The sequence below is a fragment of the Mercenaria mercenaria genome, chromosome 9 (genome assembly GCF_021730395.1).
Source record: "Mercenaria mercenaria strain notata chromosome 9, MADL_Memer_1, whole genome shotgun sequence".
Lineage (NCBI taxonomy): Eukaryota > Metazoa > Mollusca > Bivalvia > Venerida > Veneridae > Mercenaria > Mercenaria mercenaria.
The window spans coordinates 18,635,815-18,662,728 of NC_069369.1; the positions used below are offsets into that span (position 1 = coordinate 18,635,815).

The 26,914-nt window shown below is 36.2% G+C and overlaps 1 protein-coding gene across 1 annotated transcript; it reads right to left on the reverse strand.

The window, feature by feature from the left end:
* Positions 1-9,586: 9,586 nt before the first annotated feature.
* On the reverse strand, positions 9,587-25,779 carry LOC123547789 (uncharacterized). Its single transcript, XM_053550431.1, has 2 exons — positions 25,776-25,779; positions 9,587-9,999 (listed from the first exon to the last, which is right to left on the reverse strand). The coding sequence occupies exons 1-2, from the start codon at positions 25,777-25,779 to the stop codon at positions 9,587-9,589; spliced, it is 417 nt and encodes a 138-aa protein (XP_053406406.1).
* Positions 25,780-26,914: the final 1,135 nt, after the last annotated feature.

Below are 26,914 nucleotides of genomic sequence, written 5' to 3' on the forward strand. Positions count from 1 at the left end.
ACGTGCACGTCCTAGGAAGGCACATGTGGCCCTAACTAGCTCAAAATTTAGCCCTTTTTGCCTAACATCACTAAAACAGGGAGCGTGGCCCTAAAAAGTGGGATTTCATGAACTTGGCTTCATCTCGCCGATCATTGATGTTGGACCTTTCTCAAGGAGTCAGAATGTTTGGATATTGTTAACAGCCCCTGAATCGACACCTGGGCAAAATCTTTAGACTTCAAACCGGACTTGTCGATGACGAGATGTGGACTTCCCGAGACAAGTATTCCGGAAAAGACTATTGACGGGATGCAGACCATACGACAAAGCCGGTTGAAATGAAGCAACAAGGAAAATCGCTGTAACCACCATTTAAGATGCAGCAAGAAACGAGGACAAAGATATTTTGCGGACACAGGAACAACGCAAATTCATAACTTCGAAGATATAATAGTGCTGGCATGTTGACCATATGACTTTCCGATGGAGAGTATGGCGAGTATAAGTGAACTAAGGGACCTCCGTGGCGGAGTGGTTAAGATCGCTGACTCCGAATCACTTGCCCCTCACCGATGTGGGTTCGGGCCTCACTCGGGGCGTTGATTTTTTTTATGTGAGGAATCCATCTAGCTGGCTTACGGAAGGTCGGTGGTTCTACCCGGGTGCCCGTTCTTGATGAAATAAAGCATGGAGGGGCACCAGGTTTTTTTTCTCCACCATCAAAGCTGGAAAGTCGCCATATGACCAATAATTCAGTCGGTGAGACGTTAAACCCAACAACACATTTAAAAAAAGCATTAATGAATCAAATACACAAACCTACTCTCCGCTAGAGTGTTCAACTGAATTCGAGGTATGTTGAAAATTAATTTAGTAATTAAGCACGTGACTGAAGACGTGTCTTTCACAGGCGGATGAATATTTGTTCTATTTTCAGTGACAAACGTTATATTCGGGGTCTTAGACGCTATGTCTGAAGGTACTTTTGTTGAGGCACCTTTGGGGACAGAATTTACAGACACGGTTTGGGCTTCTGGCAAGCCAAGTGTTAGCACGAACAGTAACTGTGTGCGGATAAGCAGCTTGTCCACCTGGGAGATGACTGATGTCAGTTGTACCGGCAAAAACAACTTTATTTGCGATTGTGGTACAGAAAATTAACTCACTTCAGCAGAAAAAGTAGTAAGTTTACTGCCCTGATTATATATGTAATGTAGCCACAGCGTCCTGTTGTAGGTCCGATCACATGACCCCAAGACACTACGTTAAGTTTAAGTTGATCGCTCACTGGATGTTCCGTCTTTGGACAGGGCAATATATATATTTCGTAATTTTAAACACAGATTAGGATTTGAAACATTTCGTGGGGCATGATCTTGAAATGAAACTATATGTCTTGCGCGTCTTTGTAACGTCACAAGTGACGCCATGTTTACGCATGCCGTGTTCCATTGCTAAAAAAGCATTGTAAGATGCGTATTTCACCTTCATAATGCAAAAAAAATGTTTTTAAAATAGTTTGCTTTTGCTGAATATAGAACTGTTTAAATAAGAAAGCTTTCAACTTTTCACTTGCGCTGAAATTGTCTCACTTCTCTGTGAGATACATTCCATATTAACTCAAACAAATAAATATCCTCTATATATTTTGAGACTTACTCTAGACTATACTTTTGGTATTCATCTCAGTGTTTTATTCTTATTTATCATACTTTTGCTTCAGGTCGTGCAGGAACATCAAAAGCATGGTGAACGAGAAATAGAAAAGCCGGTTCAAAGTTTGAATTGTTAAAATCTTGAATAAATTTTTATAGCTTCACTGTTAACCGTTATTTTTGTGTCTGTAGTTCAAAACAAGGTACCCAGATAGAGTTCTAGTGTCCTCGCAAAGACAGTTATAGACAAAGTTCTTGTCAAACCTGAGCAACAAGACCTGTACAACAGTTACAATTATGCTTCCATAACGAAGTCGAAACAAATATACAAACTGATAAATACTGTTTAAATTGTGTGCACTTATGTGTACAACGGATGCTCTGTATACACTTTCCAGTTCTTAGAAACTGGGCCTAAATATAATTGGTCTGGTAACTATTTCAGTCCATACTCTTTTCTGTTACTTTGGAAAAGGCAGAGTTTTGTAACTCAGACTTGGCTGCTTTATGTATCTAAACGTATTATTGAATTAATTCAGCTGTATGTTATAATCAAGGAAAACGTGGAGTTTGAGTAGTTTGATATGTAAACATGTTTATTAGTTAATATGAGTGGACTAAGTACTTATCAAGAAGATATTAATATTTCATTTCCTGAAAGATCATTATAGGAACGAAAGTTTCGTTTGTCCATATCAGTTATAAATCAGCAAATTCAGTGAATTTATATCCTACGCCGAATAAGTTGTTTTGTAAATGAGTTTAATATCAAAGATACTTTGTTTCCAGATATACACAATGTATGTACAAAAAGATGATGCAACTGTTTGTTGGTTCCCATTTTTCACAAAATCAAGGGGAAATTCTCTGCTCTATAGTGAACTACAAGTTTCATGAAGATCCATCTATGGATTACTTCGTTTATGAATTTTAAATCAATTAAAGGACAATAACTCTGCAGTTACTGAAGAGATTCTGTTAATCAAGAGATCACTGCCATATAGTGATCTATATTTGTGTAAAGCTTCATGAAGATCCATCGATAGGTTACTTAAATACAGTAAAAAATCCCCATTTTACCAAATCAAGCGTAAAACTCTGCTTTCACTGTGTAAAGGGGAAAAACTCTGCTTTTACTAGGTCAAGGGGCATATTTCTATGTGTGAGCAAAAGTCGTGTGCTAATTAATATCTATCTGAGGTTTGGTGATTCTAGCTGAAATTCTTTTTGAATTATAAGCATAAATTTCGGACGGACGCACTGACGTCCGGACGAACAGCTGGACGGACAACGCCAAAACAATATCCCTCCGCCTTCAGTAGTGAATAATAACAAATCTGTTTATAACCATCTACACAACTGTCACGTTTTCCTAAATGATTAGCATTTCGTTAAGTTTACACAACACTTCGAAAGCTGTTAAATATTCCTAAAAAGGCTAACTGAATAAAAAAGCTGCTGCCATTAGTAGATAAAGTTGTGAAGACACAATAACTCAAGAAGGCCCTTAAAGACATTAACCCGGTCTGAGGAAGCCACCCAGCTGCCGGTCTTACCAGGTGATCGCCCATATGGAATACGAACCGTTCCAAAATTCATACAAAGTGCTTTTGTATACACTACGGTAGCGGTTTTCATACTGATCGCACCGATATTCCACGAAAGCTTTATGTATAGAATGACAAAGCTCATCTTGCGGTATATAAAACTCAGTTTTGGCTTCTAGACTGCTTGATGCGGGTTTTGAAACGCATAATTCGCTGAAACTGTTTTGAACATTTTGTGCGTGAAATATTCAACACATGCTGAGGCTCACTCTTTGGCGTCCTTTAGGAATGAGCTGTTAAAGTTCGCCCTCTAACGGGAACCCTATAGCTCAGTTACAAAGTAAAGCCAAATGAGGGGTTTGAGCTGTCAGTGGGGTCTCGCGAACCGGCGCCACCACGGTAGCTGAATTGGTCTTGCCTTCTCTCTTTGCTTCATCCGCCTTGGCTCTGACTTGTGCTATCTTTCTTTTCTGTGTTTGGCGCACCATTATAGTGAATATATGCAAACGTGATAAGTAAATTTTTCCACACATTGTTAATTCAGCTACTTTGACGCGTTTCTTTTCATTTTTAGCTCACCTAAGCACGAAATGCTCGGGGTGAGTTATTGTGATCGCTCAGTGTCTGGCGTCCGTCCGTCCATACTTTCTTTTAAACAACATCTCCTATGAAACCATTTGGTGGAAGTTGATGAAAATTGGCCTGGATGTTCCTGGGGTGGTCTTCTTCCAAAGTTGTTCAAATGGTTCCGCTATTTGCACATAGGGCCGTCAAGGATAAAAATAGAAAACTCTTTGAAAGACTTCTCCTAAACGGCTGGTTTGACTTGGATATAATTTCATACAAATGGTCCTTATGTAACCCTCTACCAAGACTGTTGAAATAATCCTGATTCGTCAAAAAACATGGCAGCCAGGGGACATGGTCACTTTTTCCTATATGTATATATTGGAAACTTTAAAAAAGTCTTTTTGTATGAAACTGCTGACCCGATTTTAAAATAAATATACACATATGATCCTTGTATGACCCTCTACCAAGACTGTTCAATATTTTTCGATTCATCAAAAAACATGGCCGCCAAGGTCAGTGGTCATTTTCCCCTATATGTTTATATTGGAAACTTTAAAAATCGTCTTGTATGACGCTGCTGACCCGATTTATATGGCTCTACATTCGACGTGTTAACTGACAATAATCCATTGGTGTAGGTCTTCTCCAGTGCTAAACTTGATATCACCGGACATAGATGGGTGGCAGAACTAGCAAACTATAAATGCCAAATTCGATACCGAAGCGGAAATCTCAATGCTGATGCCGAGGGCCTATCGCGGAAATACATATACAATGAAGGAGATGAACAGGTGCTTGTATTTCCGGACATCTTCGGAACTGTTTCATCAGCTGCCGAAACATCTACTGACAAATCACCAGTGGTTTACAGTTTAGTAATCGAAAATGCATCTTCATCTACTAGAATGAAGTATCGCAATGTGAAGATATTCCTGCAATTTTGGGAAATACTGTTTTGATACAACAAGATTGGATCAAGGCTCAGTTAAAGAGGATGATTTGCTGTCGGCTATTTAGTTCTGCCAAAGAGACAAGTCTGAAAGTGCTGACAAAAATAAGATGAGAAAACATTACATTATATGATGTGCATTAGTTATTCTAATATGGCTAACAATGCTTTAATCATCACAACGATGTTATGTTGACGTCAAGTCAACGTGATATATAGCGCCATGTACGCATCAAGAAATAGCGCTTTCAAATTTCATGAAATATTTTACTTAATAACATGTTTTAAACGAAATGTCACATTGCACAAATGTTTTGATTAATTTATACACATACTGAATTAGTTATTCGCTTTGCTGAATAATTCGCAATAATTTTCGCTCGAACTGAATTCTGCCGCAAGACGTATTACCGTTTCCGGTCCTGGCGTGTTTTAACAAATACCTACTATTGGCGCCATGCTTGCGCGAAGAAACAGTTCCATCATATTTGAAATAAATTTTACAATAAAGAACATATTTGAATTGAAATAATTTATAGCAAATCAGTGCTTTATCACTGTTTATACACTCGGACGAATATACGTCGTCCGAAATAATTTCACTCGGGCTTCGCCCTCGTGAAATTATTACGCCCGACGTATAACCGCCCATCGTGTATAAATAGTGATAAAGCACTGTTTTGCTATAAATTATTTCTTAAATAGATGGAACGTACCTGTAAATATATGTATAATACATTTATTGTAATATTTGTATCTCCTCTTCTTCTTGGTTAAGTGCCCTCACCCTGTGACATAAATGACCGGAATAAATCCATCACTTGGCCAAAGTCTGATTAACCCCGCTTAAAATACAGTAGATACAAAGTAATTGTTTACAAGAAGACTTCGCCTGGTGTCCCTTTAACTCTGAATATACAGTATATTACCACAGTGGACATAGTTAACACAAAACAGACCCAAAACAATATGGTTATGATGGCCCTAGGTCGCTTACCTGAGATACTCTGCTTGCTTCAATAGTTTTGGAAGATAATTATACAAGGTAAATGTCTGTAAAATCATTTTGAAACTACCTCACCACAAATGTGTCCACACAGTTCGGCTTTTACTAGAGGTATTTCTCCTAACCTGGTTCAGCACAACCAAGAAAATAGTATAAATTTGATAAACATACTCTGCTTAACGAATCATATGAATATACGAGCTCTTTCATTATATTTGTCAAATATTTGTATTGACAGTTACAGCTGAACTCACTTGAAATGCAAGTTTGTAGAATAAATATTACCTTCCTTCGTTAATTTGAAAGCTACATGCTATTTGAAGTTACTTTTAGATTCAGGTTGTTGAAATATCCTCACGAACATTTATCAACGCAAATGCAAAACTAGACATTAAATTGAATATAAAAAATTAAATTGATAATACTGAAATCAGAAGACATGTCCGATTTTAAATACTTTCATAGTAAAGGGAGGTAACTACTAAATTTCTTTAAAGAATTTCTAACAAGGGATAACGTATGTTTTTTTCTTCCTTAAATAAATCTCTCTTAAGGAACTTTACATCACGGTAAGAGTTGAATACTGCATGGATTGTTTTTGATTATCTTTCTTTTTCAACTATTTTTCTGTTTTTGTTCTGTCAATAGCTGAAAATTCTGCAAGAGTTTCACAACAACTGGTGACAACGAGAGGAAGAGTCTAGCACAAGAACCACAACTCTGGTTTTGAACAATTTTGATTTCCCCCTTCTTGTACAGAACCTTTGCAACTGTTTGCTTGACATGTTGGTAGCATTTTCATAATGAAATAATGACGTGACAAAATGTGTCATGGATACTTAAATTATACACTATCACTATAACTTGGGGTCTCATTTTTAGCTGACTTTGCAGTTTTGTGTCCGACTGAAAATATGTTTCTTGCATCAAACATTACCCCCACTTTTCTTTTGATTTTAATTCTGCACTGACAATATTCTTCAAAGAAATGCAAAATACAGACATTCAAAATGGGTCCTGATGTGTGCTGCAGCCATCGGAAATATGTCAATTTTATACAGAATAAAAAAGAACAGATATTTAGTCCGCTGTAACCTTCTAAGGTTGGAACTTTGTGTTCTGGCCCCACATTCACAACATTTTCAGTTTCAGCTGAGTTTGATAATGAAACTTTATATGTCATTTATATCTAAATAGCATGTTTAAAACTAAATTTTAAGTTAATAACTGTTTTCAAATGTCTATCCAGTATTGATGGTCAGTGTCAGGTGGTATTTACCTTTGAAGATTAAGTAAAACTGAAATTAAAATTTCAAACTCAAACACAGCTGAGACCGAAAAAAATGTTTTGTGAAAACGGGGCCATGTCATTGTAATATGCCACAAACCCTCGCTTAATTGATAACTTGGCTATGGGATTTGCCTGCTGTACATTTCAGTTACTTTTAGCGGAAACACAACAACATATACTGCTGAATTGTTGACTTTCAAATAAATCTTTTAGAGCATTTTAATTACGGTAAAAGATTTTTTTTTAATTTTAAAGATGGCGCCAGCGCGCCTACCTTCTTCGTTAGCTTCCAGATTGCAAAAGGGATGAACATGGACTGTGCTATGCTTTTCTAAGGAAAGTAGTTCTCAGTGTATCTTGGCGCTACATGATATCATATAAGTACATGTACTTTGCTATTAGTAATAGGGTTGATAATAAAAGTTATTAACCCAAAATTATTATCCGGAAAGATGTAGGTAAAGTCAACACGTTCGGAGATTAACTCTGTTATGAGAAGAGTACCTTGCGGTGAAACTAAAAGATGGCATCACTGTCTGCAGAATTATAACAATGAATTGGTTTGGTCTTTTATGCTAGATTTAGAGTGACATCGACACAATTTAGATAATATCATGACTTTTCATGATTTCTGATTAAGAAGATCCCAGGCGTCCTTCGAGCATTGTTTCAGAAATGTGTAAATACCTGAATAGAACCAGCTGCCTCCCGTAAGCTAGCTGTTTCAGAGAAATATCTGGACTTTGGTGTACTTCATTATCTTTTTATTCAGGGTGTGTATTTCACTTTGATTTAAGTAGTAAATATTCAAGCTGCTGTAACTTCGTGGGGCACATTTATAGTAATAAACATGTTGTGATGTAGCATGCGCATTGGTGCATTCACCCCAATCTGTGTGCTGTGTACATATAATAAAGGCAGATCAAAACACAAATTTGGAATTTCAAAGTCTTAGTGTAGATTTCATTTTTAAACATTGATGATATGACAAATTCGTATCTTACTAGTTTTGAAGAACTAGAAAGCCAAGGCTAGTCACAAAAACAGAAAATAGTGTCTGTACCAGTTACAAAGAAACAACAAATAATTTGTAGAAAACAAACAAACGTTTTATTAAAATAACGGAATTATACATTTTTGCAACGACACAACACGCAAAGCATCAGTCAGGGAAAGACGTTGGATGGGTCATCTGAAATTAAGGAAGGGTAGAGTTATGAAAAAATATTATTCTTTAAATGAATAGAGAATGAATATCTTGCAAACCAGATAACTGTTAATTCTAACTACTATTATATCTTAATCTATTTTAGACTCGTGATGAATTTAATATTCAAAATTTCAAATTTGCCACGGAGGATAAAATGCGCTCGAATAAAACTCATAGATTTGCGAAACTTACATAACAGAAATTAGTATCCTCCTCCGAAACCCTTGCCGCGGCCGAACCCGTACCCTTGACTGTAACCTGCAACACCACCAGACACAAACCCGCCCTGTCCATATCCTCCATAACCGCCACCATAGCTTCCGTAACCTCCGCCGTACCCTTTACCGTATCCAATACTGAAATGATAGAGGTGATGATTTGAACCTACCATTATTTTATAGATAAAATAGATATACCTTTATCCCACTTCTTCGCTATGTAGACAAGAAAAGAAATGACTCGGCTCTACAAAATGAGTTTATGAAATATTTAGAATTTTTATCGAGTCACTGTTTACCTCTTTAGAGTGCATAAAATACTATGTTTCAGAACAGACACTGAACTGATATACGATTTAAAAACTGACACAAAGTTAAGATTGACGAAATCAAATTTAATTCATGAAAACATTTCCTTACCCGCCGATTCCAGCACCGATGCTTCCATAACCGCCATATTTCTTGCCGATGCTTGGGTATTTTCTGTAACCACCGAATCTACGACCATATCCGCCGTATCCTCCGGAACCAATTCCGTACCCTCCAGTGCCTACTGTGTATCTGCCATAGAAATCGTCATCGTCATCTCCGAAATAACCACCAACGACTCCGCCACGAACCCCGCCAGCAATACCAGCACTGCCGTATCCCCCACCGTATCCACGACCAATAATACCGCCCTTCTTATAACCTGCAAAAGATACGTTTTAAGTCTTAAGCACGACAAAACCAGTGATTTCTAATGTTCACAATATCTTGAACTTTTTTAATTTACTGTGAAAAACGATTATGATGGGATATTTTCCCTGTACGAGTATTTGGGGCAATAAATGGTGTTAAATTTTCAATTTTGGCGTTATTTATGATGGGTTATTATAAAACTTTCAAACTATATTAGTTAGCATAAAATCAACATTAACCTGTGAAGATTTGGTAACGCTTAAAGAAATAAAAATTCCAAAAATTTTCAAGGTTTATTAAAGATATCTTTGAAATTCAAAGAATTCATAAAATTCGGAAATACATGAACAACCTTGATACGGTTTTGTTGGACCAAACAGTAGGCTGATAGTAAAAATCGAACGGACGCTTAAGTAGATGCTAAAGATCTTTATTGTTTAAGAGCAGCGAAAAACGAAAGAATAGCTAAATCTTTTAAACTATACCTCCATAACTGCCTCCGTATCCTCCGTATCCTCCGCTGTATCCTCCGCCGATACCGCTGTGTCCTCCGCCGATTCCACCGTAACCTACACCTCCGTATCCTCCAAAATTTCCTCCATATCCTCCACCAATCCTACCGTATCCTCCGCCATATTTTCCATATCCTCCACCGTATCCTCTGCTGACACCTCCAATTCCACCACTTATACCGCCGTATTTTCCGCCATATCCTCCATATCCCCCTCCCCCAGCGATTCCACCGTAGCCTCTCCCGTATCCACCACCAATACCACCGTATCCTTTCTTTATCGGATAGCTTTTGTACTTACGGTTGTAATATGAGGCGTTAACGGCGAGGACGCCGACCAACAACAAAGCAATTTGCTTGATCATGATTTTTTTATCTGAAATCGTAACAAAGAATACAACTGTGAGTTTTTGTTATTCTGAACGACATTCTTATCCGACAGTTAACCCAATAAATAAGAATTAAAAAAAAAACTCAAAATTAGTGCACAAACGAACAGCAACTCCTCAAAAAAGGAGAATAGAAAACAGATAAAAAATACTGACTAGCCATAAACAGAAAGATGTCATAACATTTTCATTTCAGACTTAATAGAACGAAATTATTTTCTAGATCTCGAATCGATTTAACCGAAAAGTAGTTCGTTGTTCCGACTGTAAATTTGATAAATTATGTTTTACAACATATAATTCATGCAACGTTTGAACACATCTTGCACTAACAATCTGTCTTTATATATATTTTTTTTCTTATATTAGACAATACATTCTTTATCTAAAATTTGCGGAATTCCTCATTTATTGAAAGACAGTTAAACTACCAAAATATCCGTAATCGACGTCCGTAGATAAAATGATAACTCTTGTTTTATTTATATAGCCCTTGAAAAAAAACCTACTGTTTCCTTTATTACGCTTTAAATATATGACGATACCATACCATGTATACTGAATTATTCAAAATTAGTCTAAGGACGATATTTAAAACAAAATATTACTGTTAGTTTTGAATCTTAAGTTTGACCGTAAAATTTCGAAAAAAAAAACAACGCAATTTTGACTCCACTTGATTGATACATATCAAATTACAGAATTTGTCAGTTAGAATGAAAACACCATATACATGAAATCATGTAGTAAACTTTTCACTGTCCAAACATTTACACAAACATCTTTACATCTTTAAAAAAGTCCCCCATCCTATCGTTCCAAAAGGTCTGTGCAAATACTACTATACACAACTTATTCCTGATTCATGCAAGTAAAAAATGAGTGTTAGACTTTGGTGGATCAAACAGTATATAGACAATATATGAATATTTTACTGTACATCCTAAGGTATAACAGCTAGGATTTAGGAAAACAGTTACTAAAAAACATACAAACGCAGATAATTAAATATATAAATAATAATATATGAAACTCTTACCTGTGGGTCCGCAGGGAGAACAGTGACGATTGTTTGTTTATTTTCCGTGATTTTATATGGAAGACCAGTCCTTGTTGCGCAACGTTTGACGTTTTTTTCATATGTCTGACTGTCAATCTTGTCTATACATTGTATCATTATGGTACTAATTAAAATTTGACAGACGGGATACACGGGTAATTAGTGCATGTAGAGTATCTTAACTTATTGCATAATATGACAGCCATAAACAATTGTTTCTTATAATTATCCTTGTTTGGACGTAGACATTGCAATAAAAACTCGATTATATGAAAATAAAACTGTCATCATCCAAAACAATATGAGCTGACCATTTCAGAACACCGAAGTAAAATACAAGGTTAACTATCATAATAAAATAGGAAATTAATATCAAAGTTTATAATAGCCGATTTATTAATGTCTAAACCGTGTAATCTCGTTTATGAAAATTCTTCTGACGTTTAATTGTGGCCGAATATTATCTGTAACGCCTTTTACCGTTTGGAAGCGACGGAAGCGGCTCGCTTACAATTTCGAAGCGGCTCACCCTTAATCAAGTGATTTTAAAAGTCCTACAATTTTTTTTGCTAAAATTGCTATTTGTGAAAAAGGTATTTGGTAGCATTTGGTATATATATTCTTTTATTCCACTTTTCAGTGACTGACATAACATAACAATTATTTACATATATACACAGAAAATATTACACAGTATATCAAATGACAATATAACATTATTATGTAAGTACATTAATAAGAATGGTAGTTACATATACAAAGTATAATGAAAGGTTGTTGACAAATAAATTTGTTCAGCCCAATAGAATGTATTTACGCAGCATATTTTTTTGACTCAGAAGCGTCTAATAAAATTATAAAATTCAATTTCTTGATGTGTTTACCACCTAATTCTCAATGTCATACAGATTAACGTTGTGAAAATGACGATTTTCATTATTTAGACCCCACAACTAAAAAAAAAACGAGTAACTTTAATTTACTGTTACAGTATCGTCTTTTGCATAATGAATTGTCAAATATAAGCTATATGTATAAGCTATGTCTTTTAACAAGAGGATAAAAATGTCGCATTTTTATTTGTCTCTCTTGTATTGAAAAGGAATAGAGAAGAAATATAAGACAATTTCCTGGCTTGATAGGCTATTTCATGAATAAATACTTCAGTTAAAAAATAAGTTCATTGGGCCGGACAACTTCTAAGGTTTTGGTGGTATGGTTCAAATCACTTAATCTCTCATTGGTAAATGTTTATACATTTAACACTAATATATAATGTCTAACTGATTTATAGTCAAACAATGTTATATGTACTTCATTTTCTTGAAATAATATGTACTCATGTAAAGTACAAATGCCCAACACTAGAATACACAGCTGTACCACAAGTCTAACGTATTGTACTGAATGCAATAACTTTTCATTTTTGTGACTGCCCGTTACGTATGTAGACTAATTGCATGTTTAATGCATGTCAAAAATTGTCCCTGTTGATATATTTATTGCTTTTCTACAGAAACTAAGCCTTATTTCCGTCACTCACTTTATACAATGTTGTATTCTCATTTTTCCTTGTCCTGACAAGTCCTATGCTATGTAGTTTCTTTTATTTAATTATTCAAAGGAAGCGTGTCTTTTCGTACTGATTATAATACTTGATTTTTGTTTTCCGAAATGTTCCTTTCAGGCGGGGGTGTGAGGGGACGGGAGCATATACACTAATCGAAACTTCTATCGCCCTCTTTATATTTTTAGTTATATATTAAATAATAAAAACAGTAGATTGATGAAATTTCTCAGACATTTAGACAAAAGTATTTTTAAAAACATATGCATATTTCGACAAAATCGAATTGTGCAAAGATATTATTTCATTCTTTTCACGGCCTTTTTTTTTTTTTAAATGTTACAAATTTGACGAGAAAGTATCTTTTTCCAGGATTTAAAGGTATAAATATTAAATTTTCCCTGATACATGGAAAATAAATGTCATAGATTATGAAGAATTATGGCCCATTCATTATTTACGAAATGCTGCAATTTGCTGTACTTACAAATCTTGTAACCGTCGAGTTTTCAAGGGACCTATCTAAATTGTTATTTTGGAACTTGTGATTATTGCCAGGGCATACATATGTATTACAGTTTACCAAAGTATAAACGCCCCTGCCCTCCCTCATTAATACACACCTCCTTCCTATTTGCCAACAAAATATCCAGATTGTCAGGATATGTATTTCTACCGTATACCTCACCCACTGCCTAATAAACACACGTCTTCCCTAATAGACGCACCCACCTACTTTTAGTTATGTCATTTTATTTGCTACGAAACTGAAGAAAAATGACCCCCTATTAATGCATATGCAACTACAGAATGAAATTTCAATGGTTTTGAATTATTAATGGTCACAATGAGCCTTGAGCATAAATACCCCCGTTTTTTATTTTCTTATCGATTTTTAGGAACCCTGGGGCATTTATTACTTTTTACCTAAAATTACCTTATAACTTAAAATTAAATACCTAAAAATTATAACTTAAAACTTTATTATTTAAAAATTTTATATTTTTATTCTATTATTACGGTATACTTGGCGGGAAAATCATGAGCCCGTGAGGTCTATCATATATAAAGGGGGTTAAAAATTTGTTTTTTAAGTGGGCCTCAACAGCTTTTCCACTTTATTCCCAATGCCGGGTAAAATCTGTTTCAGGAGGTATGTATGATATTTTTTCCCTTTTAAATTATGTTTTTCTTGGTACGGGGTATGCAAAAATTTGGGCCGAAAATGGACGTTACTGTATGTGTTGGGTAATTTTGGTACGAAAACTCAATTAAAGTTATTTTTTAAGCAAGACAGAATCAAATTTTTATTAATTTGTCAAGCAACAAAGAAAAAATGTGCACGGTCTATTTTTTTTTGCCGAAAGCCCATCGGGCTGTTCAACCGGGTTTTTTTGGGGGGGTAGACTTTTCGATGTTTTATGGCTGTACTATTCAAAGTATTTTTCTGTATTGTACGCGGGGCCCCCATACTGTAACTTTGTTTAAATGATATTGGGGCCGGGGGCCCCTGCACATTTATGTATTGGGGAAAGAAAATTTAAAAATTTCCCCTGTTTATATATTGTTCTTGTTTCAGGTTTTCCCCAAAAAAATGTGAACACAAAAAAAATTCAAATCTCCATTTGTTTTTCCAACCTAGCTGTTTGTTGCATAAGAGTAGGAAGGGTTCTAGGGACTAGATTTTGGGTCTAGGGGTCCGGTTTCCGGCCCCTTACTCTAGCTGAGACCTTACCTAAGAGTAAGGTCTACCTCGGGAGGTCTGCAACCCATGGGGGCAGGCTAGAGGTCCCGAACAAATAGAATATGGAATTACAAAGAGCAGTCTATTTTTTATCTATAACCGGGAGATGATTCGAAGTTTGGCTCATTTTTTTAAGCCGTTTTATGAGGCCCCCCTGCAGGCGGGGAGGTTGGGGCAGCGCCCCCAAAGACTTTGCCCCAGACCATATCTTTTTTAAAAATGGAAGGTTTTTGTGAAACTTGGCACAATGTTCCCTTGGGGACGGGTTCTGCGCAAAAACCAAAGTTTTTTGACTTAGGTCAGGTACTTTGGGTCAAGGTAAAATTAAAGAATGATTTTTCCGGAGCATTTTTCTTCATGCAGGAGGGATTTTAATTTTACTTGGCAAAATTGTTCCCACCTGGACGGAGTGTCAGGAAAGCCGGGCCCCCTTGGTCTAAGGTAAAGGTCACCTTAGGGTCAAAGGTACAAAATAAAAACTTTGCCCGGAGCATTTTTTTCATGCAAGGGGGTTTTTTGTTTTATTAAACGGGGCCAAATGTTCCCCACCCCCACGAGACGGATGTATGCGAAAAAACAAGGTCCCTAAGTCTAAGGAAAGGCACAGTTAGAACCAAAGGTCGAAAAAAGAATGACTTTGGGGGAAGCATTTTTCTTCATGCATCGGGGGATTTTGATGAAAGTTGGCACGTTGTACACCATCACGAGACAGGGAGTGTCATGCGCAAGAAAAAGGTCCCTAGGTTAAGGCCAAGGGCAACTTGAGGCAAAGGATAAAGGAAATGAAAAGCTTTGCCCGGGCATTCTTTTTCATGAAGGAGGGATTTTGATAAAACTTCCCGTGTTCACCAAAAGAGACGGAGTGTCATGCCAAAAACCCGGGTCCCTAGGTCAAAGGCCATGGTCCATTTAAAGCCAAGGGCAGATACAAGATTGACTTTGTCCGGACATTTCTTCAGCAGGGGGGATTTTGATGAAATTTGGGACAATTGAAACCTCTTGGAATGAGGCTTTTTAAACCATTTGGAGTGAGCGTTGGCTTTTTTAATTGGTTTTGGGCATAGCACAGTGTTTGTGTACTTCACCTTAGAAAAATGTTTTGGAGGCCATATTTAAATTGGGAAAAACTTAAAAACTGGACTCATTGATCACTAGGGCATTCGAAACTGGGTTTTGGGGGGGTCCCAAAAAACATAGGTAACCAGGTCAGAACGGTTTAAACCTTGTCCACCTATATGGCCATACTAATGGTTTATATTAAAATTTTTTTTAGCTCACCGAGAAAATGCTCAGGGGGGAGTTTGTGATCACACTGGTCCTTTTTGTGTCCGTTTGCCCCCCCTCTTACAATTTTTTTTTAAAAAATCCCCTCCAGAACCCTCAAAGTTTTTGATGAAATTGGCTAGGTTTTCCCTTGGAAAGGTCTTCCAAAGTTGTTAAACTTTTCGCGGGGTTTTGCAATGGGGCCCCCAGAGCTAAAATACAAAGTTCTTAAAACGACATCCCCTCCTAAACCAACGTTCGATTTTTGAAATATTACAACAAATGGTCCTTATGTCAGCCTCTACAAAGACCTTCGTTATACCGATTCGTAAAAAACATGGCCAAAAGGGTAAACTGCGGGGCCGATTTTAAAATAATTTTAAACAAATGGTCCTTGTGTGCCCCCTTCCAAGATTGTTCAAATTTTTTTTGATTTGTAAAAAAGGTCGAGGGGGGGGTCATTTTTCCCAATATGTATATGGGAAGTTTAAAAATCTTCTTGTTAAAAACTGCTGGCAGCCGCCCCTTGCTCAGTAGGTAAGAGCGCCCCCGCGATCTGAATCAACGCTCTTACACTATAATCTAAAAGAGTCTTTGTAGGGTGACAAAAGGACCATTTTTTGGGGTATATTTCAAAATCGAACCTTGATTTGGAGGAGAGTCGTTTGAAGAACTTTCTAATTTTAGTCGGGCCCCCCTATGTAAACCCAAGCAAAACTTTTTTTCAACTTTGGTATTGATCCCGGGGCGGGGGTATGTTCCCCGTTTATTTGATAAACGCATTGTGTTGAAATCATTAGTCCCCCCACCTCGTTCTGTGGAGAAGTTGGGCAGTTACTTGCGGAACGGGTTTGTACGGGACAGAACCCAGGAACCCCGGTTGGGTTTAAACTGCCCGCTTACATGACTGAAATACTTTTGAAAAACGGGGGAAAAACCCCAAAACAAACAAACAAAAAAAAGAAATTGGCGGGCCGATTTTTAAAAAATTTTTCTTCAAAGGTCTTTGTGTGACCCTGTACCAAGCTTGTTAAAAATTATACCCATTTGTAAAAAAACACGGCCGCCATTCACTTTTCCTAGATTTTATAGTAAAAAAAACCCTTTAAAAAAATTCTTCTTATGTAAAAATGCTAGCTGGATTTTAAAAATAATTTTACAAAATACCCCTTGTGTGCCCTCTCGATTTTTAAAAATTATTTTGATCTTTGTCAAATACAGGGCCCCCCCGGGGCCTGAGTACTGTAGTAGGGGAAAGTTTAAAAAATGTTCTTGTGGAAATGTTTTGCCCGTTTTTAAAATAACTTTTACACAAAAGTTCTGTTGTGACTCTCTACCAAGTTTTTTTAAAATTTTTTGGGGATTCACAAAAAACGGGGCCGCCTGTAGGAACTTTTCCATATAATAGGTTTTTGGGGAAACCCTTTAAAAAATCTTCTTGTGAAAACGCAAGTCAAATTTTAAAAAATTTTTTAAAAAAAAGGTTCTTTTGTGACCTTCTACAAATTTGTTCAATTTTTTCTGATACGAAAAAAAATTGGGCCCATTGAGGGCTGGTCACTTTTATAAAACAATTCTTTTAACAATATCTCCCCAAAATCACGGATGGATTCTGAAAAAACTTTCACAAATGATCTTTTGGTACCCTCTTTCAAAATTGTTCTAATAGTTCAGGTTCATTGAACATGTGGGTTTTTTTTTACTCCCCTGTACAAAGTGAAAGGGGCTATTGTGACGCTTGATGTCCGTCGTGCGTAGTCCTGTCAGTGTCCGTCAACAATTTCTAAAAAATTTCTTAAAAAACCACTGGGCAAAAATTTACCAAATTACAGGATGATCTTGGGGGGCCCCCCTTTTTAAAAATTGTTAAAATTTGTTCCCCTTGGGTGAAAAGAGGCCCCTCCCGGGGGGTCCACGTTTTAATAACATATAGGAAAAGTTTAAAAAATCATCTTGTCTGAACCGTACGACCAGGTTTTTGTTTTTTGGGTAAATGATTTCTATTTTCCTCTCCCAAAATTTTAAAATTTTGCCCGGGGGTTAAAAGGGCCCCCCCCTGGGGGCATTAGTTATTTGTGAGTTAATAGGAAAAAATACTTAAAAAATCTCTGACCATTTCCAAGACTGTTTAATTTAAAATTACCTGATGACCCCAAGATATGATGCCCTTGACGGCCTTGCCCTACGGGACCTATTTTCTTGTTTTTTAAGAACAGCCTTGAAATTTTGTGACTACACAGTTTTGACCAAAATCGTAAAATGAATTTTTCATTGCCCATAAATTTTGGCCTACTGACTTTCTTAATTTTTTATCAGTTTGAATTTGAATCATGTATCTTTACCAGGTGAGCGATCCAGGGTCTCTGCCCCTTTGTTTTTTTTTAAAATTTGTTTTTAGAATCAGACTTAAAAATCTTTTTCTCTAGAGTTTTGATATTTGGCATTTCAATAAGGGTTTGACTCTGCCTATTTGTCCAAAAAATTTTTTTTTTCATTGGAAAAAAAAATTTGCCATGGTTTTGTGCTTGTACTTACTACAAGCTTTTAATATAAGAAATTTTTGAAAATTTTTTTTTGAATAAATAATGGCGGGACCTTGATAATTGGATGTGAGTGCTTTTTAATTTTAAACCGTAATTATTAAAATTTGCCCTGGTTCAAAAAATGTGGTAAATGAATAATATAAACTACAAGAAGAAAGCAAAACTTTGTTCCAACAAGACAATGAACCTTGTAAAAAAGAGATTTTTTTTAGGGTCAGTGCCCCCTTTTTTGTTTCAGTGTTTGTTACGATCGTGGTCAAGTTCAGTATGGGTTTTGGGGAAAAAAACTGCCCCGCTTAAAAAGCAAAGGTCATGATTTTTCCCATCTCTAGATAGGGATTCGGTTTTCTGATTCCTTTTTTTTAGCTGTGTAAGAGTGAAAGAAAGAGTATGGGTAAAACCCCCTAAGTCCAAATCAGTCCGTGTTTAATTTGAATGGGAGAATGCCAAACACAATCTGGAAAATGTGAAGTAATTTTGTGGGTTTTCTAAACCTAAAAATGAAATCTAAGTTAAAATTGAAGTAGCATCTGACATTTCATAACCACGGTGTCGGATGAAAAATAAGAAAATAAAACCCGGTTGCAACATTTTTATTGGCCCGCATTTTTTGGCCAAAGGGGGAATTCTCTTTGTGTCCTGACTATTTTTTAGTAACTTTTGTATCTTTTTTCCCAAAAGGTCGGGTTCTTTGATTTGCAGGTGTTTCCTTTTCAAATTATATGTCATGCCAGTTATCAACATAAAGTACAAAAATATTAATTATAATATTAAAAAGCAAATTCGATAAATTTGGGTTTCCCCCGCCGAAATGGTCTGTGGTGGGGAAAGGCAAAAAATATATCTAGAAAAAAATTTTTTTTTTGGGGGGGGGGGGGGGGAGGTTAAAATTTATATTTTGATTATAAAATTGATGGAAATTTTAAAAAAAAAAAAAAAAAAGGTGGGGTGAGGGTTTGGGAGGGGGGTGGGTGTGAAAAAGGCAAGGTGGGCGACCACGTTGGGTAACAACTTCAATGTTTAAAATAAGTTCTGGAAAAAGGATGAAAGAATTTAATAAAAATTCCCCAATTTGGGGTTGATTGTTTGTAAAAAATCTTGGTTTTTAAACAATTAAAGGGGGCAAAAAATGTAGGGAAAATTTGCCCAAATAAAAAAAGAAAATGACGGCTTTCAAGTATGTTGGTTCTTTTTAATTTAAAGTTTGCGAAATTCTACTGCTAGAAGAAAATGGCTGCGGAGGGGACTTTTTTTGTTGGGAATTTACCATTGGGGGAAAAAAAAAATTGAGGGGAAATTCATCGCAGTATCTTGGTTCATGTCTATTTCAATTTTGATGAAATTTACCTGCTTTACTAAAAAATGGCTGCGGAGGGACATTTTTCATTAAATCATAATCTAAGGGAAAGCCCAAAACAAAAAAAAATTTGACTGGCATTATCGCGGTTGGGGGGTTCTGTTTTTTTCAAGTTTTCATGAAATTCTACAAGGTATTATGAAAATGGCTGGGGAGGGGAAAAACGCCTTTTTCAATCCCCCCTCCCGATTTCATGGGGGGGAGATAAAAAACTGAAACACACATTGGAATAATAAATTGGCAAGGATGTAAAAAATGCACTGCTGCTTTGCTATTGTATCAAAAGTTTGCCAATGTACATTTTCATTTTAAAAAACATTGATTCTATGAAATTGTAATATTTTCACACTGTCATTGTTTGCGGGATCATACGAGGGAAACGCGCCTACAGCAGCAAATAGGTACATAAGGGCCCATAAGAGGACAGAGCGGCAATTGAGTCAAAGGAAATTTGGACAATTTATTTTTGAACCGTCATGATCTATGGGCTATTAATTTTATGGGGTGTTTGGGGAAAAAGGGGTTTCCAAAATTTTAACAACATAGTACATTTAAAATTCCCCTTTTACGATTTTTTAAAACAAGAGGGGCAAAATATAGATAATTTTTGTGAAATTGGGCAATAACCTGGTTATTAAAAAATTTTTTTAAAGGCGGCAATGACAGTGGACATTGTTACACAAAAACTGACTCTTTGAAAGCGTGCTTTTTTAATGCAGCTCAGTTCAGCAACAAGCACTAAGTGAGGCTTTCTTTTGTTTTTTAATTTATTGTCTCTTTCCTTTTTTTTATATGGTTTAATGATAATTTTTAAATTTATTAAGTTTTAAGGAATAATTTTAAATTAAAAAATAATTTTTTAAAATAAAAATAGGTTTTAAATAAAAATTTTTAAAGTTTAAATTTAAAATTTTAAGGAAAAAGTTATAAAAATAAGTAATAATTTTTTTAAATAAAGAAATAATTTTTAAAATGAAATTTTTTAAAAAAAAGTTTTAATTTAATTTTTTAATATTAAGTAGGGGTACACATAGTCCTTTCGGGACATCCCCAAACGGGCACAATTTTTTTTAATATGCTATTTTATTCATTTTCGAGCCGGGTTTTATACAAAAAAGGGGTTTGTGGGCGGGGAAAACCCTTTGGGTTTAAAAAGTCCTATGGATGGAAAAATTTATAGCAAGAATGCTCCCCATAGTGACAAGTACCAAAAAGGAGGAACACGAATTTTTAAAAAAAAGCAGTGAGTGAAATCATTGGGAAGAAAAGGTTTTCTTTAAAAATGGAAGAGCAAAATGGGTTCATTAAAAAATGACTGTGGTCTTGTGAATTCGGGGGGTTAAAATTTTCGACTTTAGGAAAGGAAGGCTTTCCTGCATTTTTTTATGTTCCCTGAAAGCTTAGGGGTTTCCATCCGTGTCTTTTATCCCAACAGGTGCACATCAACGACTCAATCAGAACTGTATGAAAGAACAAAAACAAAAAAAGTTTTTTTGGGTAAATAACCCAAAAAAAAGGGGGGTACCCTAAATACTTATGGAAATAACAAAAATTCTGTTTTGATAGTTCGACAAGTTCCTTTCTGTAAATCTACAGAACTTGGCATGTCACTTGTAATGAAGTTCATGAAGGATACTTTTTTTTGAAAATGGCTTCAAATGAATGGTTTTTTCAAAGGGAAAAAAAAGGGGATTTGGGGGACAACGTAATGTTTATAACTATCTTTAATCAAATTTGACTCAAAAAAGTTTTTTTATTTTTTTTTAAAAGGGCCCCCATGTGTACATGGGAGTGAAAAAGATGCTTTTTAACATCTATTTTTGGGTTCGACAATTTCATAACAAGGGGCATCTCCACAATTTTGGGACCAAAAGGTGGTGTCTGATTGACAGTGGCAAAGATCATTGCTTCTTCGATTTCCAACCAGGGAATTACCTTTTTAGGTAGTAGCATGGGATTGAAAAATTTTTCATTTAGATCTGCATCTGTGTCTGTCAGTATTAAACCCCCTCCCCTCCCCCGCAACTTAACAAATTTTCAGCAGAGAACCGCGGGATTGTGCAATAGATCAGTCCACAGCATTGTAACATAAATTTTCAGAGAGAAAACGGGATTTCGATCAATCAGTTAACCGTGTTCCCCGAATTAAATTGGGAGTGGAGAACCCGGGTATTGTGATTCAATATAGACCCTTCCCTGAACAACATTACAAAGGGGAAACCCGGGATTGTCAAACAGATCAATTTACGCGTTTCAGAACATAATTTACTGCAGAGAACCCGCGGTATTTTGGAATAGGGCAGTCGACAGCAGAAAATATATTGCAGCAGGGAATAGCGTTTTTTGCAATAAGTCCCAATTTACACATTGCCCGAACAACATTACACGAAACCCTGGTATTTTGCAGTTGGACAGTCGACAGTGTTTCTGAACATACTACAGCATGAAACACGGGGTTTGGGGACTTTCATCAACAGCTTCCTGAACAACATGTAAATTACAGCAAGGGAACCGCAATATTGTGCAATCGGATCAGTCGAAATCATTGCCTGAACAACATTTTAGCAGAGAACTATGGTATTGTGAATTTGATCAGTCGAACATTGCCTGAACATACTTACAGAGAGAATATGGTATTGTGCAATAGATCGCGACCATTTCTTTTAACAACATTACAGCAGAGAAAGTGGGTTTTTGCAATCAGATCATCGACACATTCTTGAACATACATTTTCAGCAGGAACCCCGGTTTTTTTGCATTAGATCAGTCGATAGCATTCCATGCATACATTACAACAGAGAACCAAGGGATTGTCAGTCGACCATTGCCTGAACATATATTACACAGAGAACCCGTATTAAAACAAAGAACCCTTGGACCTAAGATCAAAAATTAATAAGAGGTTGGTATCACAAGAGTTACCCCCCACGTTTTGAATCAGTAGGTCAAAGGTCAAGGTCGTATGCAGGGGCAGTAAACAGTTCCAGACATATTTCAAGAACGTTGGGGCCCAGAATCGGAAAATTGATAGGGAGATTGGCATGAGCGCAGGTGATCTCTATTGATTTTGAGGGTTTTCGTCAAAGTCAAGGTCACATTGGCCAGGAAAATTCAACGGTTTTCCCCAACAATAACCATGAAAGCTAGAGCAAAGGATCATGAAAGTTGTAGAGAGATTAATCATGACCAGCGATACCCCTTTTGTTTTTTTAGGTCGTAGGGAAAGGGCAAGGGTACATGACCCCGGAACAGTTAAACCCTTTCCGAAAATTAATTGAGAACAATGCCCAGGGTTTCCCAAAAATTGATAGGGGATTGGTCCCTGACCGTAGATGACCCTTTAGATTTTTGGGGCATAAAAGCCAGGGGAAGGGCACATTGACCCTGAACCGTTTAACCCCTTTTCCCGGGAAATAACTGGGGAACCTAGGGCTTAGGCTCTAAACTTATTGGGAGGGTTTATCATGACCAGAAAATGACCCTGTTGATTTTTAGGCCAATAGGTCAAAGGTCAAGGGCACATTGAACCAGAATAGGAACTTTTTTTTTACAATGGGGAAATTATTTTTGTTTTTTGTGCAAAAACGTCGTGAATGCATTAAAAAGGGGCATTTGGTTCTCGGCTCATGCATTTTTTTTTTCTTTGTTTTCTATTTTGGTGACAAAAGGGCCCCTTTTTAAAGCCCTTGGGGAAATAAAAAATAAAAAAAATATGGTCATAGTTATAATAAAAAAATTTTGTCATGTATATGACCATTTTTTAAAAAACCCGTTGGCCTGGTGCAATTAAAACCTGGTTTTTTTAATTTTTCCCCGTTTTTTTGTTTCCCACTTGATCTTGCCGATCCCACATGCATTTAGAAATTATTTTTACCCCCACAAAACAAGTTTGGGGGTGTATTTGGGCTGAGCTGGCGGCGGTCGGGCGGTCCGTTGGTTTTGAATGGTTTCCGGATGATAACTAGAAAGGCTTGACCCATTTTAAAAAATTTTTGGGACACAATGAACATCAAAAATACGGGCAAAGTTCGAAATTTTTGGGAGTAGGTCAAAGGTAAGGTCTCGTGACCCTGAACGTTAAACGGGTTTCCCAATGATAACTTGAGAACGCTTGGGCCCCAAATTTAAATTATGGTACACGGTTAACTCAGAAATGCATTTAATTCGCTTTAGGTTTTTGGGCAAAGTTCAAGGTCACAGTGACTTGGGTTTTTTAAAGGGTTTTTGGGTGATAAATTGAAACGCTTGGGCTAGGGGCATGAAATTGATAGGGGGGGGTTGGTTATGACTGCAGATGACCCCTAAAAATTTTGAGGTCAGTAAGTCACAGGGCAAAGGGCACGGGCCCGAAAAATTTAAACATTTTCGGCAATAATTGAGAAACTTGGGACTAATCAGGAAAAATTATTTTGGAGGTTGGGCATGTCAAGCAATGTCCCGTTTGTTTTGAGTTTCCCAAAGGGGCAAAGGTCATTTAAACCTTTTAGGAAATGACTTTAGAAAAGCTTGGGGGGAGGATAAGAAACTTCATGGGAGGTTATCATAACTAGCAATGACCTTATTGATTTTGGGTCAGTAGGTAAAGGTCAAGCAAGTTTGGGTTTGACATTTGGCTTAGTTTTGTGACAAGGGGCCCTTTTTGGGGGGGTTAAATTTGTCCTTTGTGACAAATCTGTTTTGCCTTCTCTCAATATATTCCTTTTATGATTTTTAATGGTCTTGCAACAGCTTGAGGGAAAGTGTCTGCCAAGACCAGGTCCAAGGGCACACTTGGAGGGCAAAGGGTAAAATTTGGCTTTTTTTTGTCCCGCCCTAAAATTCCTCATGCATGAAGGGAAACTGAGATAACTTGGCACAAAAGTTCAATGTGAGGCAGTGTGAAATGTACAAAACCCTGTCCCCCAATCGTAGCTTTAAGGGCACATTTAAGGCCAAATTTTGAAGAATTGGTTTGTGTCGCATCAAATTCCCCATGCATAAAAAGGAACTGAAAAAACTTGGCAAACACTTACAATGTCAAGGTCCATTTGGGTCAAAGGTCAAAAGTCAGATTCTTATCACAAAAAAAACACAGCACCAGTATGGAAAATTATAGAAAATTTGTGGGATTTTAATGAGGGGGTTGGGAGTACAGAGGGGGGGGGAAAAAAAATCGTAGTTGAAAATTTTGTTTTAGTGACAGTTAGTTTTTACTTTCGGTTTTCATGGCCGGGTGTTTTAATCCCATTTCAGTTATTATTTATTTTTTTTTTTCAAAAAGGGGGCCTGGCGTTATTTAGAAAAGTGTTCGTTCAAAAGTTTTCCCAAAAAAAGAAAATATATCCAAAATTTTATTTTTCGGAAGTTTTCCCTGACTTTTAGGTCCTCACTTAGTAAAAGTAAAACAAAACTTAACGTGCCTCACGTAAACTAAGATGTTTTAAAATTAAACCCTTTTTTGCATTTTTAGATTATTTTACACAAACAATATCTAAATTTTAGTGATAATACTTCCCAAAACACTATGGTTATGGGGAAAAAGGTTTATTTTATAACATAGTCTGTTAGTTTTACCCCTCATATTTCTTGTTTTACAACGATCATTCTTATATAACTTGAAACCTCATCTGCGTTGCACGGGGCCCGAAGATCTGGTTTGGGATATTTTTGTAGCCCGAAAGAAACTCGCCAACCTTTTTGTTTTGGGGGGGGAAAATAATTTCTTGACAAAAATTAAATCAACAAAAACAACGTTTTTTATTATTATATCCCAAAAATTCTGGAACTTTTTAAAAGATTTCGGTTTACCGAGGAATCGTTTACTTTTTTCTGAGGGCCGAATATTGTGCAATTTCCCGTGTTGTGCTATTTTATCAAGTTTTTGCTTTCAGAATCCATAAAACAAAATCTGACGCATTTTATGAATCGAATTTGGGGCGTTAAACTGCCAGAATCTGTAAATCGTTTAGTTTTTATTTACCCCGTGTAACCTTGGCGTCTAAGGTAGCCCACCCGGCTTCAATTTCGTTGTTGGAAGTATTTTCTCGGACTTTAAAGCTCTTGCCCCGCCAGTATCATCGGACTCAGTCGAAGTAAAGGCTGTATTAAAATGAGATCGTGTTTCAGTGCCGCAGTCACTTGATTTCCTGGAACCCCGTCAAATCTTTATGTTTCCAGATTTTAATTTGCAATGCATTTCGGGGTTTTTGACTTGCTCCCAAACCCCTAACCACATTTTCTGCGACTTACCCATTATTGCTGCATAAATGATAAAACCAAATTTATGTTTGTTGGTTTCCCCCGAGTGCCGTATATTTTTGGACTTGGCACGTATCTTCTTCTGTTTTTCTTGTGGGCCCTTTTCAGCTTATTCCCTCAGGATCTTTTTCTTTATCAACTATTCTCACTTTTCTAACTTTTAAATTTATATCGGAATTTTGCGCCAATACTTCTAAACCAACACAATTTCCCCCTGAGTTGGGGTTCCCTTTTTTATCAAATCTTTAAATTCTCTGCCGGTATACACATCCCCCGGCGCGAAAATTTTTCGCTTTCTATTTGTTTTAAGTGTCGAATACTTTTTTTAATATTTTGTTGACATAAATAAACAACAATTTCAAAGTTGTAAAACCGCGTAAAATTTTTTTTCGCATGTAAAACTGACGGTATTTCGACTTTCTGCGGCAAATATGGGGGCCCCCAGCTCCTAATTACTTTTGGGCCCCTTTAAACGGTCGAAAAAAGTACAATACGCACTCCAAAGCATTTTTTTCCCCCAAAATTTACATGTATCTCAATTTATAATAATAGTTTTAGACATTAAAATAAAGACGTAGTTTTTTTCATTTTCTTTTTTGTTCGCGTACGACCACTATTCGTATACATTTTTTTTTAGGGTTTTTTCAGTTGTTGTGTCACTTTTTGGGGTTAACATTTTATTTTTTATAACTTTTTACTATTACTTTTTTTTTTATTATTTAAATTTATTTGTTTTAAAATTATTATTTATAACTACTAGTTATTATTTATTACTTATTATTTTAATTATTAGTAATTACTTTTTTTTATCATTTACATATACCCCATTAATATAACTTACAAGCATGTCTGTCTTTTTGTCTTGTCTTGTGTCTCATCTTTGTTTTTCTTGCCTGGTTTGTTTTTTTTTCTGCCTTGTCTTGTTGGGCCTCATTTTGGGGTCTTTGTTTGGTTTATGCTTGGCTTCTTTTGTTGTGCTTTTTTTTTGTCAGTTCTTTTTGCTTTGTGTCTTGTCTTGCGTCTTGTCTTGGTAATGATTTAATCATTATTTTCACGTATGTTTTCAAATTTATTTTATTTCAAAAAGTAACATTTGAGGAACTTCAATGGGCCCCTTTTTTGGAATGCCT